Genomic DNA, 16,777 nt, shown 5'->3' with positions numbered 1-16,777 from the left:
TTACATCGTCTTCGCTAAAAAATGGAAAAATGGAAATGGTACAATAACGGTTGATACTTCCGGTGGTTCGATATCAATTCCATCTTCCCTTTATCAATTCACGAAAGATGAACTCATCACGAATGTTCGGACATTGGCCAAATTATCGTAACTACGATTCCTTAAGTGCACGCGCAATGTTAGCTGCCAAAAATACCGATGTTGATGACTTAAACTGGAAGATTCAAAGTCAAATTCCGGGAGACTTGCGTTCATACAAATCAATCGATCATCTTGACAATGACGACGACGCCGTCAATTATCCAGTGAAATTTCTAAATTCTTTGGAGAGGCTTGGTATGCCATCGCATCCTGTGCGTCTCAAAGTTTGGAGCTGTCATTATTATGTTTCGCAATCTTCATGCACCGAAACTGTGTAATGAAACCCGACTGATTGTGAAGCACCCATCGAAAACAAGGGCGCAGAATGCTTGATTGTACGAATTCCTTTGAGTTCTAACGATTTGCCATTTCAGCTCAAATGTATTCCGTTTCCAGTGAAAATTGAATTTGAGATGACGATCAACAGGATAGTCGCATAGTGGGTGACATAAATTTGAAAATGCTATGTTTTTCACACGGCCAGATATAAGTGGCGTGCACACGAGTTGGAAAAAAATCTTCTATGTACATTAACGCACCGGGACAGAAACCAAAAATGTTGTTTATCAAGCTGCGTTACATTGAAAAAAATGTAGAAAAATCTCAATTAAATGATATCAACACAATATGAATTTTCATTTCAAATTTCTTTTCATTTCAAAGCATATAATTTCACGCAGGACAACGGCTGCGGGGTCAGCTAGTGTTTATATATATTATGTCTACTTATTTACACTGAGATATAAATCAGCCATATTTACATACAAACACTACTGATTAAATGTTTCACTCATCAGATATATTCCGACAACATTAATGAGTTGTTTTAATTGCCAAAGTCAATAGTAGAAAATTAGATAGAGAAATTCCGTCCCCTCATATACATATGTATGTATATATGTATGTATACTCAATTATCTAACTACGACTCTGCTATTTTAGTGCCTTTGTAAGCCACCCTACAAAACCGTGCTGTCTGCTGTCAAAAGGTAGAACAATGAAATCAAGAAAGAGATGTAGAGAGCGAGTTGTTGGTTTCATATTAAATGTCACAGTTACAAGGCCTTGTAGGAATTTTTAATGGCACTTCGTGTATGTTGAACAATTTAGTAGTTAAAAGTATGATAGAATTTTATGCAGTGTGATAAAAAAAGTACACGGAAAATGTAAATAAAACCCAAAAATATATATATATATATAATATTATTCATAAATATTTAATTTTCCGTATTTAAAGTAAAACTCACCAGATGTAATACACTTATGACAACGATTTCTCCAGTCGTCGAAATACTTTTCATTAATGTTTTTTGGAATGGCCTTCAGCTCCTTCAGCGAATTTTGTTTTATCTCTTCGATCGACCAGGTTCCACGGAGAGGCAATTTCAGTTTGTGGAACAATAAATAATCACACGGGGCCACATCTGGTGAATACGGTGGCCGATCGGTGGTATTCATTGCGTTTTTAGCTTTATAGTCGGTGACGATCTTACTCTTTTAAAAAAAAAATCAGCTTTATCGCTACGAGTCGAGCAAGAACGCATTTCATATCCAAAATATCCACCAAAATTATACGAACGGACTCGCGAGAGATGTTCGGATCTTTTGCCATCTCTCTAACAATTGTCTGATGATCTTCAAGCACCATCTTTCACTTTTTTTAAATTTTCATCATTGAAGAGGCCGAAGGTCGTCCAGAATGAAGCATTTCTTTAACGATCTCTCAACTCTCCTTGAAGGATTTTTATTACTCGAAAGCTATTTTCTTGTAAATATTGCTTAAATTCAGTGCCTTTCCTTTCCTACAGGGTATGCGTGAACTTGCAGCACAGCAGCAGACCTTTCTAGGTACGTGTATTAAGCACTTCACTGCGGCTTAAAATACATACATATAAGTAGCTGAGATGTGACGACGAACCATGTAAAGAAAGATGTGTAAAAGCGAAAACGAGGAAAAATATTACAAAAGCATTGACGTTTGCTCTATGCAATGCCATGACAGAACCTTGTTTATGTTTTTTTTTCGCCCTATTTTACTTATTCACTTTGGAGAAGTGATGAAAATTTACTGTTGGAAATATTTTCGCGAAAAATACACACATGCATACGTGCATACTCACATGCCGTTTACAACCATAATGCTACATAAAAATAAATATTTTTTGTAATATATTTTATTTTTTTTTTAATTAACGCTTATATTTTGCAATGATATTTGTCATAAATTAAATATAGTAAAATAAAAGTTAAATAAATGAGCGTATGCATAACGGCGCATGCAAAAAAGTAGAACTCAGCGAATAAGCCGCTTACTCCAAACAGTGCTTTTTACAAGCTTTCGCCTACATTTAAGTCAAGTTTACTTGCTTTTTGTAGTCTTCCAACTCGCATGCCATTTTCGGAGAATCAAAATATTACATTTTTTTGTCTTTATTCATATTTATTCAGTCGAACTTTGCAAGCGGACATGAATTGTAATATACGCCTACTAATACCCAGGAATACATACATTTCCGTTTTGTATGAGAAATGTCAAGAATTATCATATATATTGCTACTTTAACTACTTTAGACCGCGCCATCGGGGCTTTGGAATTCCGACAGGGCATGTATGGGATTCTGTACCTTCTTCTGCGAACCCTTACGCACTTTAGCGCGCACTTCCTCCGGCTTCTCGGGACGCACCAGCGGTTTCTTCTCCGGTGCTTTCATCTTCCAGACAACAATGGGCGATGTAACGGTGCCTTGACGCGTGTACTTCGTTGAGGCGACGTACGAATACTTAACGGTGAGTACGACAGCATTCATCAGATTCTTGGCTGCTTGTATCAATGATGTAGCGCTGTCCAAGCCGGATACAATCAATTCGCCACTGATATTCTGTACGTCGGCCTTAACCTTCGATGTGATTTGTATTTGATGACAGTAGAGCGCTATGCGTTGTAGATATGCGAGTAAATCTTTTTTGGTGCTACTTTCCGGGCACTGTTCGGCGATTTCGCGTGTTAGTTTGTCGAGTTTCGTGCCAGCTTCGGAGATTTTCTTGGCGGCGTTGATGACATCCATGGTTGTTTTCAAGGGACCACGACCGCGCGTGAAATCTGTCATTTCCATCATAATCATGCACATATGTTTGGCCAGGAAGATGATATCGTTGCCAGCATCATCCCACTTGGCCACCTCGGAGTCGAAAGTGAGTTTCTCGCGTCGGAAAAGTTCCACTTGTTGGGCTATCTTTTGCTTATCCTCCTCCGTCATCTTGCGCATAGCTTCACGCGCTGTGCAAATACCGCTAATCTCGGGATACTCATCCACCGTTGGGCCACCATCTTGTGCGCTTGATTTGCTGCGCGTCTCGGACATGGTGTTTTCAGCCGGTTCGAATTCTGTATCCGTGTCCAGTTCATCCGAATTGCGATTCATCAGCACAGCGCGTCGTATTTCTCGCACACCATCGTATACGAGACGCGATGCGTCGATAAAATCATTCTCATCAACGTCGCGGCTGCAATTGTTGATCAACGCATCGACAGCTGTATCAACGCGTTGCGCAAAATTGGCCATCACTTGCTCTTTGAGCACGCGCACAGCATCCATGACGCGTTTGGTGTAAACGCACGGCTCATAGTTATCCATTTCCGCCTCGACGACATCACAAATACGCGCCGAGCGTCCCTGTATGGCGCCAGCTGTGGTGCGTAATTCTTGTGGCGCGCCCATTTGCAGTGACATGACGCACTTGTTGACGTCCTCCAGTATGTGATTCTCGGAGACTGCCAGAAAATCATCGATTGTGGTGATATCATCCACCGCCTCGGTTAGTATGCGCACCTGCGCCTCCCATGCCTGCCGGTAGGCGGCCATATTCTCTTGTGCCACCTTCGAGTTTGGGCGCACGCATAAAATCGATGCGGCGTTGATCACCTGCGGGCAGAGACTCTCGATTTGCGATGCTGCGAAGCGTACCATTTTTACGCCATCCTCATTATTCGACATGCTGCACACGAGATTAGCCACCTCCACTAATTTTTCGGCATGCCTGGTAAATATGTCCGCCTTTTCACGTAGTTTCACCTCATTGCCCGTCTTGGCGCACTCAATTAGATCGATGAGTGGCGTAGATGTCTCCAAAAATGAATCGGAAACATGATCAACTACCGCCTTGCGCAGCTGTCGTCGTAGATCGCGCGTTTTGCGACACATCTGATCGATGGCTCTATCCAGTCCGGGTGTATGATCCTTTTGTCCAATATTCGACATATACTCGGAGAGTAGATCTTGCAGCGCTTGTCGTACGGCATTACATTCGGCAACTATGCGCTCGCGTCGCTCATCGCGTGTACAATCTGCGTCAGCCATCAAAGCTGCCGCGCTGATGATGCTCTCCAAACGCTCTTCCAGCAACTGACGCGAATGTTCTTCACTGTAGGTCAAAGTGTCCATGATGATACCCTCATCGAAATCGTCTAAAGCTGCTGCCAACTCACCAGCGCCACTATAAATCTCGGTTGGTTGCGAGGACTTGCCTTGCGCCACATCACTGATCGTATTCACTGCCGCACACACTTCTTTCAATATGAAATCACGATTTAACTTTGCCAAATCCAATTCCGGATGACGCACATACACTTTGGAAGCGGTGAACAGCATAGTTGAGTGCTTCTTCAGCATGGCGCGTGCCGCTGCCAAATCGTCGCGCAATTGTGGATCTTTCAACTCTTGCTGCCGCTTAGCGGCCTGCTTAATCAACTCACCGGCGTTCTCACCAAACTGTTCGATATTATTCAATAGCTCATCCTGGCTGCAGGCATTCTTCAGCTTATTCAGATCATCCTCGACGACATGCAAGGACTTCAGCAACAAGTGTACGTCAACCATGTCAGCCAATATAAGCAAACGGGTGACGGCGGATAGTAGATTACGTGCCGCCCTCACCATGTTTCCACGTTTTAGCGATGAACAAGGATCAGCCGCAAATTCCCGTGCCGCCATACTCATAGCATCACCGGTTTTACGCACCTCCTCCACGGCAGCCAACATCTCCTGTGTTATGTCTGGATTTTCATAAGCGATTTGTTCACCTTTGATGACGAAATTTTCAGTTGCCTTCTCAATGGATGCCACCAGTGCGCTAGCACGTTTCGATTTGCCTTTCTTCTTCTTACTCGGCTCTGTTGTATTCACCAAAGTGGTCACCTGCAGCACCAGCGGCTCCAATGTTTTCTCCACCGTCATAGTGCGAATTTCCAGATTCTTCAAATCCCATTTAGTAGCTATCTGCCCAAAGTCTGATACAACGCCCATCATGGTAATCGAAGGCGATAGAATGTGTAAAAGACACACACCAAAAAAGAAATATGTATAAACAAAATATCTAGGTTGGTTACACTTCCAAGCAAAAAAAAATCTACGTGCACGTAAATATTTAGCGACTACACCGAAATCAATTCGCGTCCGTTGTTCGTTTATTACTCCCGGCCAGTTGTTGGACGAACTCTCTCCATGCGTTAAAAGATTGTGTATCTGCACTTTGCCGTGTCTGGCATTTGAGCGCGAGACATTGTTGCTCTCTCAATACAACGTTCTGTCAGTGTTGGGCTGTGGAGACACATTAGGGTGGTTAGAAAAGGAGATATAAGTAAAAGTTTATGAGAATTATGGTTAGATTTTGAAGGACCACTGGATATCATATTTTAAAGTTTGGAAATGTAGAAAAAAGTATTTATGAAGATTTGCATTAATTTTTTTTTTTTATCAAAAACCAAAAGCATCTACTACAAAATACTTGAAATAAATTTTAAGCTTACACCCAAAATATTTTCAATTATTTTTAAACTGTTTTAAGACAAATTTGACAATAAATAACGGGTTTTATATGCTTTAAAGTCCCTAGAGAAGCTTAAAAAGATTCACTCAATATTGAAGAAACTTAGAGTCCCGCCAATCTTAAGCCGCTTGGTAGATAAAACGGTTGTAGCAATCCTAATATTTAATTATTAGGCCCACCTCTAGAACTCATGTTCATATCAGGCTTGAAGACACGGTTTTTATATTACATATTTACGAGATCTATCGTCTTCAAATTCGTTTTTAATACAAATTTAAATGTTTTTTTCGACCTTCTGAAAGAAATGTTTTCCAAAAGTAAAATTTTTATTAAAATAAAATACTACACACCCTAATGTTTATATTTGCTATGCACACGAAGTATGTTTCGACGGCATTTGGGCAACTCAGAATGCATTTAACGATTTTTCACAGTCGCTCAGTGGGGAGAGAGTCCAGTTTCAATTATACTAGTTCAGTCATTGAAACATCAAATTGAATGAATTATGCAGAATTGCTGATTGACTGTGCTGCAGATGGGTTCCTGAAAAATTGTGTACATACATTTTCAAGCATACATAGATATACATATTTATACATATATCTATGTACATATGTATGTGTTTCCATGAAAAACATTGCCTTATCTGGCTCTGCCTGAGCAGCCACGGCAGCAGGTAGCAAAGAGAGCGATCAATATTGTCTGCCAGTTTGGGCAAATGTGTGTGTGTGTAGACAAGTGAGTGAGTAAAGTGGAATTCATATAAATATACACCCAACACACATTTTGTAAATTTAGTTTGAGATTGTTCTCAGTAAAAATATATACTAGAGGCGCCATTTGCTCTTATTATTGTTTTCTTAAGCCTCTCTGCTAACTCGAAAATGTTGACTTGGATGTAGAAATTTTTTGAATACTCGCCCATGAAGCTCGCAGGTATCTGAAATGAGTTTTTCCAAGACTTGAAACAGTTAATAATTCTTCTTTCGATAGTGTTCTGCGTTCTTTTTGGCTTCAACAACAACATTTTGATACTTAAATAACTGTATTTAGTCTCAACAGCTGTGTAGGGCATAGCACACGATTTGTTTGTACCGCAAAAGACACAGTATTAAAGTAAAATCTGCTGAGCGCACTCTGCCTACATGAGTGAGTCAGCGCTCTGTAACGGCAGCAGCTGTCACCGCAAACCTGTTTTCTCTCAAAGCGCTGCGCTCAGCAATGTCAACCCTCATTGTGTTGCATAGCTACAAGGTATTCACGAAGCACTGTATGCTGAGATTATTAAAATATTATGATAAATGGCAACAGAATGTTTCATACAAATGGTAATAACTAGGCTCAGCATGGTCAGAAATTATATATTTTATTATAATAAAAAAATTTTGTTTTCTTGATACAAAGTTGAGAGCATAAGGTGGAAATTCCCACGAAAAATTTCTCAATTTTTCAATATTTCTTATAACAATATTTCTTCTTGTTGTATTGTTGCATGAATACCTTTTGTATCTACATAGTATTTGGAGCGCACGGAATTGCATAGATACAGATACGAATCCACAAGAGCGTTTTGGGCATGTCTAGATGTATGTAGATATGTATGTATGTATGTTGACTTGTGTATACGAATACTCAAATACTACGAAATGTATCTAAAAAGTGGAGTTTCAGCTGTTTTGTAGCTATGACTCATGTTTCAATTGAAGTCGGTGTTGCCATACTTACTCTTTTTTATAGTAAAATAAATATTTGTTATACATATATGTATATTATATTAGTGATCGCTGTAAATATAAAGATTTAAGCAAACATTGATAGTAAAATTGTAGGAGTTGTCCTTAAAAGGTTATAAGTATACAGTTAGAAAGCCGAAAAAAGCGAATTCTCCAGATTTTTTGCCTAGAAAACTTTGAAATTATTGCTCCAAAAATTTGTACATATATTATGATAACTTTTAACTGTAATTTATGACTTAGTATTAGTAAAAATATTTATTTAGAATTGAACTACAGCTGATCTCCGGGAGCTCTTTTCAAAAAAGACGTTTTGCGGTGACCAATATATCTCTGAGCTGGATCCTCTGAAATCAAAAAAATAAAACAGATTTCGTAGTAATGTTAAATCTAGTAATTAATCGAAGAAATAAGCAAAATATATATTTTTTTTTTTGACAAAATGGCGAAAAATCGATTTTTGACCATAACTTAACTGATGAAAAAATTTCACTTTTAAATTGCTTATAAAAAAACTATTTATGGGTGAGAAAAAATCTTCGATTAGTTACTAAAAATATAAATTTAAGAAACTTGTGTTAAAATTTTAGACTAATCGCTTAAGCTGTTTTCGAGTAATGTTGGTCACCGACTTTTAAAACACCATTTTGAGAAAAACGCGTTTAAAGTTTGGAACGCACTTCTAAGCACTTTGAAACGCTTTTTCAAATTTGCGGGTAACTTAGAAAATATTCACTGTAACTTTTCTGTGTGTACTCTTAAATATATGCTCGTTAAGAAAATAAAATAAAAATCGATTTTTTTTTTTTTAATTCTAACCCTTTAAGCTCCACCGAAATCAGAACTACATATATTATTGACGTCAAATAATTAAGGCTGAGTTTAAAAAACTCATCTCAGTGGCAAGGGTTCTATGAGGTTATATTTCTTGGATTCCATTTGTGACATCTTCAATATCTGTGGCATACGATCCGACACACCTCAAGGTCATCTGGTGTCTTCTTGGATTCGATTTTTGGATCTCTTCAATATCGGTATTCCGTCACACCTTTCTTTAGATCCAAACATGTAATTTTAATGAGGTTAAGGTCGTGTGATTGATCAGATCATGATATCAGCTTAACATCTTTGACACGAAATCAATATTTCTCAGATTTTTATAATATGTTTCGGAATTTTATCTTGTTGTAGCCACCGGTTTACGACGGAAACATTCAGTGTTTTAATATATACACCAGTAGGTATGGAAACTAAAGCTATAAGGAGTGACATTGTAAGAAAAGTTTGAGCGTCTCGGTTCGAAGACCACTTTCTTTCTTCTAAAGCAAGCGGCATGTATGGAGTTTCTATGTTTATCGAGATTGTTTCATTCAGTTATACTATACATATGTATGTATATGTATCATAGATCGACTATAATTTTATATTTTCAAAAATTTACGAGGTTATGAAAGGCTATGTGTCTGTAAATCGTCAACTTGCAAACTCTTGAAGTTTTTTATTCATACGCGATAGATTGTTCCAATCAAGTTTTAAAGTCCTTGGTGGAAGGAAATATTGCGTTAACTGGTGCCCTGTCACCAAAAGCGCAGTCAGAACCAACTTTAGTCAAAGCCTTACATGTCTGATGAACAGCTATATACCATTTGGTCTGACACCCAATGTGGAGTCTGCATGTTTAACTAAAAGCTGCCACAGCGAAATACTTCTTTTTTTCTCCAATTTTTAATCTTTTTTTAGTAACCTGAGTCCCAAAAATTTAAAGCCGTGGTAGTTAATATTAAAGCTATGGACAAGGTTTTCCCATGGTCATTGTTTCGGTTTATAATAGTATGGTTTTGCCTACAGTAAATTGATCTATCAAATTATGAAGTATTTACTATAGAAGTTATCAGGATTAGAACTCAAAAGATAATTTCAAGAATTACCATGGCCACTGAGTTCTGCCATTTATAATAGGCAAATTGAAATGTCTCCGGCTTACCATAGCGGAACAAAATTTTTGGGAAAAAATTCGTCTTTTATTTGACATGGTTCCCACACACTCATTATAGCGACCATCCAACTTTTCGATACCCTTTTTATAGCACTATTTGTTCTTTGTTCCAAATGGGCCTCAGTTACGACGATCACTTCATCATTCGACGAAAATTTCTTCCTAGCCAGCATTTCTTTGAGATCTGTGAACAGAAAATAGTCGCTGGGTGTCAGATCTGGAGAATATCGTGGATGCAAAAGTGATTCACTGCCCGATTCCTGGATTTTTGCCAACATTTTCACTGAGTTGTGACACGGTGCATTGACTTGGCAAAACAACACTTTCTTTATCTTCAAATGCTACCGTTTTTCAGCGATTTCTTCCTTCAAACGGTTTCAGAACGCTATGTACGAATTGTCGCTGTTGATGATCCTTTCTTATACAAATTATGCCATGCGCAACCCAAAATACAGACGCCAGAACCTTGACAGCCGATTGTTACGTTTTTACACTCTTTGGAGCGCGTTCACGGTATGCAGTCCACTCAGATGACTGTCGATTAGAGTTCGAAGTAAAATGATGGATCCGTGTCTCATTCATTGTTATATATTGATGCAAAAACTGGAATTTAACTATTACGCTTGAACATCTCCAAACACTGCTCCGAATCATCAATTCTATGTTGGTTTTTGGTCAAAAGTGGGATTATGGGGCAACCACTTTGCACGGTGTTTTTTCATACCCAAATATTCGTGAATGATATGATGTACAAGTACAGTTGATATCTCTATAGTGCCTGTTATCTCGAACAATTCACTTTATGGTCATCCAACATTATTGTGTGGACTTTTTCCATGTTTCCGTCGGTAACGACTTTTTTTGAGCGTTCACCAATGCGTTCACAGACTTCGTTTCTCATTTCAGCTCGTCTAAACTTAACATAACTATCATTGATGGTTGATTTCCTGAGGCAGTATACGGAAACTCATCATCAAGCCAGGTTTTGCTTCAACTTTATTTTTTCCATTCAAAAAGCAATATTTAAGCAATAATTTCTAAGGCAATCCAAAGACACAGTACAAAATGTTCCCGTGCCAGTGAGACAAAGAAGTGCCCGTAGTGTCTAGAACACTGCTGCCGCTAGCGCATGAATTGAGAAAGACCCAAATTAGGCTCTCAAACGTCGTTCTAAAGCATTGGGCTTCTCTGTCAGGTCGTTGTGGCGTTGGCGAAAAGATCTTGGCCTACATTCTTACGAGATCAAATTGATGCAAGAACCGTAGCCGCTTGACCACCAGAATCGTCGTTTGTTCGTAAATTGGACTGAGCAACAACTTGAAAATGATCCGGATTTTCATCGAAAAATCATATTCAGGGATGACGCATATGCATTATTGGCCGGCGGCATCATTAGTCCGTACTTCTTCCGTGGTGATCAAGACCGGCACGTTATTGTGAATGGGAATCGCTACCGCTCAATGATAACCGAATATTTTAGTATTGAATTGGATGATATGAACTTGGACACACGTCACACAGCGAATATCCCAATCGATTTTGAAAACCAAGTTTGGTGGAGGTATTAACTTACGAAAAGGCCTAGTCAAAACTGATCAGTATCGCGCTCGGCTGCTAATTTTGAATTCCGGCAACGTGTAATTATAATAATTTCAAGCTGAGTTTCTGAAAAAATTATGCAATTTTAACTGAAATCAAATGAAAGCATTGCTGATTTACATGCCACGTGTGACTTTCTTGCGCTCAAGGGGTTAATGTAGTGGAATAACCTCGACAACGAATGGCTTATCTTACACACGCCTAACTTGTTACAATAGATTAGAACTTTAATTTAGTTGAAAGGTCACCGGTGTGCACATGCATTTGCCACTTAATGTGGCGCATTTGTATGCAACATATAAGAGAAGACCACGCAGAGGCCTCTACGAAACGCTGAGTGCAACACCGGTGTATTGTGTGTTTGTGTGGAAATACACGCAAGGTGATATGGAAATTTTTCCGAGAATACAAATAAATGCAGCGAGTGCTAGTTGCCGGTTGCTAGGGGCAAATGTGAGATTTTCATAGGCTTCACTGGCTTGTTTGCTAGCTTTTTATATAAAAGCTTAGAGGGTATCTACTTTTAAGTAGGGGGCTTCTAGGCGCTTTTGGCCACAAAAAGAGCTGCTTACCGTTGCTTGAGTGTGAGTGCATGAAAAATGCATGAAAAAAAAGTATGTTGAAAGCATAGCTAAGGTTATGGTTCTGTACAGTGCATATAAAGCCACGAAAAAAAAGCTCTGGGGTGCTGTTACACCCCATAAATACAACAAATAGTTAGTAGAATCTGCGTGGGGTAGCGGATAATTGTGGCAAGTGTCTAAATTTCTAATACACAAACAAACTGACAGCGCTGCATTATTGCAACATCGTTGCAAGCAAGCTTTTAGGCGATGTTGCAAGTGTCAACGGTAAACACAGCACATATTTTTGAAAAAATAAGCACAATAACAACAAAAAAACCGCTTGGTATTATATTTTTGCGCTTTCGGCGTTGTTGTTGTTGGTGTTTGTATGAGTATCCTTTCTTCTTCCATTCACCGTCTACTCCTTTGATGCTCTCAGCGTACAGCTTGCCACCTGCCGCATATTATCTATACGGTTAACCCAGTTAAGTGCCCAGAAGGCGGCGGAGCCACTTATGAGCGCCACACACACATAAACTCATATAATACACACACATAAACACATACACATACTCGTTGCATGTGTGTAAGTGCCATAAACTACATTGAGTTTTTGAAGCACAAATCTGCACCTGTAGTTATTGCAACCGGCGACACTTTCAGCTGTGTTGCAAGTTCTCAAGTGTTGTCTATGCAACTAGACTGCCACAAACATTGTCGTGACAACAGCAAACCGTTGAGTTTAGACTACTTGAGCCACTACTTACCACTTATCTGTTTGCAGTTGCTGCAACATGCCGCTTGTTTTTGTTTTTTTTTTTGTTTTTTGTTTGCAAGCAATGTGCAACATCATACGTACTTATCAACACGTGCGACTGCAAGGTTTATAACTTCTTAGTTGCTGTTGTTGTTGTTGTTGGTGTGTGCAGTTATCTTCCTCGTCTTTGCTGTGTTTATTTCACTCTGTGACTCTGTGTCCAATTGCTTTGTGCGCATCTGTGTTGCAAGCATGTACGTTGAAACATTAATTACCGTACAATAAGCAGCAGCAGCAGCACCGGCTAACTAACTAACTTGCAACATACTTGTTACTGCAACAACTCATATTTCATATTTATTAATTTTTTTGTTTTACTTCGAGGTGTTGTTAAAAAGTTTAAGTTGTTACTTAACGAGTTCACTCGACCAACTGTACATACTGCTAAGGGATTTCACCAACTATGCGCATAACGGCGATGAAAATTTTCAATTCCAGTTAATTTGCTAAAAAATGAGTCTTCCAGCACCGAGATCACCGCCTTGGAGTAAGAGAGTCACAAGATAAGTGTTACAGTCCGTCTAGCACCGTCCTTGAAATCCATTGGACGTTGCTCAGTACTATGAAACTGAGAGTTGGTTCAATGTATGAGACGAAACTAGATGCGGAAGTTCGCAATACGGACATAGGTAAGTTATTATGCTAGAAAAAATTTCGGTATAAGCGGTCTTATCAGTTGGATTAACTCGGAAGCATGTTGCTTAAAAATCAGGGTCAGGAGTGGAACTTGGAGAAGAAGTCAGCTGGGAGGAGCTCACCTTCGAGATTAGCCTTAGCACTCATCCGAGAACTCGGAAGCATCTTGTTTAAAGATCAGGGTCAGAAGGGAAATTTGAAGGAGGAGCCTTCTATAAGGAGCTCTCCTTCAAGCTTAGCTTTAGAATACGGTATTACTGTAGTGTTCTTCAGGCTATTAGGGTACCACTAGATTTAATACACCGGACTGCAGAATCTTTCAGGGAAGTAAGCATTCACTCTGACAGCAGCGCGGCGATATTAGCCTTGAGATCGCAAACTATTTGCTCAAATTTAGTCAGGTACTTCTTGACTAGAATAGCATCCAGTGAAGCGGTAACTGCTGAGTCAATGATATCGCGCAAGAGAGCACCCTTGTCGCGACTATATTAGATTGTGTACGAGTTGGTTCTCAGTTGTCCTCTGTCGCTCTAACGCTGGAGCTCTGAACTTTGCGGGAATTTTGCAGGTCAATAATAAAGCCCTGCGTTACAGTGAAATTCTTCGTGCCTAGTGCAGAACGCAGGAGATCTACTGAACTATTCGCTTTCAGTAAAACTCATTTCGGCACAATCGTCTCTGCCTAATACGCATTCATGCTGTGAGGCTAAAAATCGCGTCAGACGCAATTTGTCAAAATGCTATGGAAGAAGGTGAGATGAAAACATCCCGGCACTTTATTCTAAATGAGTGATACTAAAACCTTTCAGCAGTCATCTCTTTGGCAAACCAGGAGAGATAGTCAAAACTGACATTGTCGGCCTCAATAATTGTGTGATCGGTTCAAAGTGCAAATCAATTTGAGTTCCTTGAATTTCTGAATAAGTAGGTTGCGTATATTTTATTCGCTGCCTTAGTGCTGTGAATCTTCATCCGCCAGGTAAGAAGGAAGGACTACTCGATGGTCAAATCGTGCAGGCTAATTGGTCTTATTTCCTTCATGCTAATAGGGATGGAAAATATTGTAGAAAACTACACGCCAGTCAGCATGCGTACTGAACAGGTGGATCCTCTAACTCTTTACCAACTCACGGCTGAACTCCAGAATTTTTCGAGGTTGTGATATACGTCTTTCTTGTCATCGAAGGTGCTTTCGATAATGCCTCCCACGCAAGCGTTATCAAAACACTGGCAAAAAGAAATATGGCGCCTTAGGTATGCAGATGGATAGAGGCTGTACCGCGTGCTAGGATAGCTGAAACCACTCTGGGGGAGAGTAAGATTCGTCTTGGTACTACGAGAAACTGTCCACAGGGTAGAGTTCTATACCCCCTATTATGGAGCCTAGTAGTATATGAGCTACTTGAGTTGCTCACAAACAATGGGATTTAGTGCCAGAGCTACGTGGATGATATTGTCATTATGGCCCGAGGTAAATTTGAGGATAGTCTCTGCGACATACCCGTCAGAAAAATCGTCGTCTCTTTTACAAAGCGAAGATCTTTTCCAAGTATGAGGGCCCAAACATAACACCACTGTCTAAAGTGGTCAAATTCCAAGGCCTCCCATTAGGCTGATCCTCACGGTGGAATAAGTATGTGGAATTAACACGGTCCAGAGCCACCAAGGCACTAATGATATGCAGACGCCTAGCCGGCAGATCCTGGGACTGCAATCCAGGTATCATCAGGTGGCTGTATACTATGATCGTAAGGCCTATTGTCACTTATGGAGCGGTTGCTTGGGCATTGAAGGCAACACAGTCTTCGGTAGGACTTCAACTATCGAAGCTGTAATGATCCGCAACCAGCGTATCGCTATACTCAGCGACCGTCAAGCAAGCTTAAAAGCCATCTCAGCTTATGATGTCGAATCGTTTTAAAGGGAAGAGTGTATAGGATGGCTAAGCCGCCTATCAGGTTGCAACCGTGCACACCTGATCTGGGTGCCGTGACATATAGAGGCAACCGGTAATGAGCTTGCCGAAGAACAAATCCGCTCTGCGGCGGCTTCCAGGTTAGTGTGGCCATAAAGAAGTTGTTCCGCATGAAGGAGAGAGTTGAACGGCACTGGCAACAGGCAACAGTAATGCACCACGCCAAGCTACTACTGGGTGGTTACAACCTGGCATGGTTTGGTCAGAGTGCTGGACTTTTATGATTGTATGTGATATAGGAGAGAACACAACAGACCATAGGTCGCAGTGTTCAGCCGTCCAAGAGAACTTTAACTGGAACTTTAGTTGAAACTTTTAGCAATCTTTTCTGATGAGTAAACTCGACTGCTAGTAACCGCAACTTTGGGAACGATCGCTATTGTGGTTACTACTTTCAAGACGTCCAAGAAACCTTTATTATTCGCAAATCCTTGTCATCTTTCAAGAAATTTCAATGATTTTCTCTTCAATACGACGGCAAAGCATACCTTGCGGTCGTGTTCATCACAACCGCATATATTTTGACACATTTGCTTGCAGCACAGAAATGAAATCAACAACAAAATTACCACAACCGGCGCTGAGGTGGCGTAGAAAAATGAGATTTTCACCATTGGAAACGTGCGCCTGTCAACGAAATATCCTTTCGCCCACATATTAATGAACTTAGCGCCGCTGAGCAGCTAAGCGTGCATGCCGCACCTCAAAGGTGACGTGCTGAAGTGTGGGTGCGACTGCCGCCCGGCCCCGGGGTAATGGTGTAAAATTTCAATCTACAGCGCGTCATCAACAACTTTGCTGTCATTTCCGTTATGGTATATTTGCTGTTGATTATTATAATTTTATATACTATATACTATATATATATATATATGTTTGTATGTGTGCGATATTTATTTGCTGCCTTGCCATGGCTCCGCACGTGTAAGTCAAACATTTTCGCTTTGTTTTTGCTTTGCCATTTCACTTTTTGGATTTTTCGATTTATAGTTTCAGTGCGCTGATTGTTGTTTTTGTTATTGCTGTTATTGTTGCTGTTGCTGTAGTAAATTTGACAATCACTTTTTGACATTTATGCGTATTTATTGTTATTTTCACCCGCAAACCACGAACTTTGCACACGCAGACCCACGAAAAGCCGAAAATGAAAAGGACGCGTATGTGTGAGTGTGTGTGCATGTGAGTAAGTGTGCGGATTTTGAAATGTATGTGTCCGTTAGGTATGTTGGCATGGCAAATTATCATTTGGCACAAAGTGTGAACATGTCCGCTGTTATTGTTGTTGTTGTAGCATTCGTAATGATTATGGCTGCCGCTCGTACGCCACTGCTTCAGCCTGTCATCGGCGCGCCTCGGCTGCCTTCGTTACTATGACATTAATGCGGAGTATTTTATCGGTTTTGTGTGTTTGGATTATTACTAAATCGAGATTAGTATTTGGATGAGAGAATTTATTTATGCAGATAACCAATACACGCGCTCCATAG

At 40.0% G+C, this 16,777-nt stretch overlaps 1 protein-coding gene across 1 annotated transcript; it reads right to left on the bottom strand.

Annotated features, from left to right (window-relative positions):
• Positions 1–2,293: 2,293 nt before the first annotated feature.
• Positions 2,294–5,638, bottom strand: LOC105222587 (catenin alpha). Its single transcript, XM_011199976.4, has one exon. It carries the CDS (start codon positions 5,446–5,448, stop codon positions 2,710–2,712), a length of 2,739 nt encoding a protein of 912 aa, XP_011198278.1. The 5' UTR covers positions 5,449–5,638; the 3' UTR covers positions 2,294–2,709.
• Between the last annotated feature and the right edge of the window lie 11,139 nt (positions 5,639–16,777).

Source organism: Bactrocera dorsalis, chromosome 3 (assembly GCF_023373825.1).
Source record: "Bactrocera dorsalis isolate Fly_Bdor chromosome 3, ASM2337382v1, whole genome shotgun sequence".
Taxonomy (NCBI): Eukaryota; Metazoa; Arthropoda; class Insecta; order Diptera; family Tephritidae; genus Bactrocera; species Bactrocera dorsalis.
The sequence above is the reverse complement of the archived record's forward strand: the minus strand, read 5'-3'. Positions and strand labels throughout refer to the sequence as shown.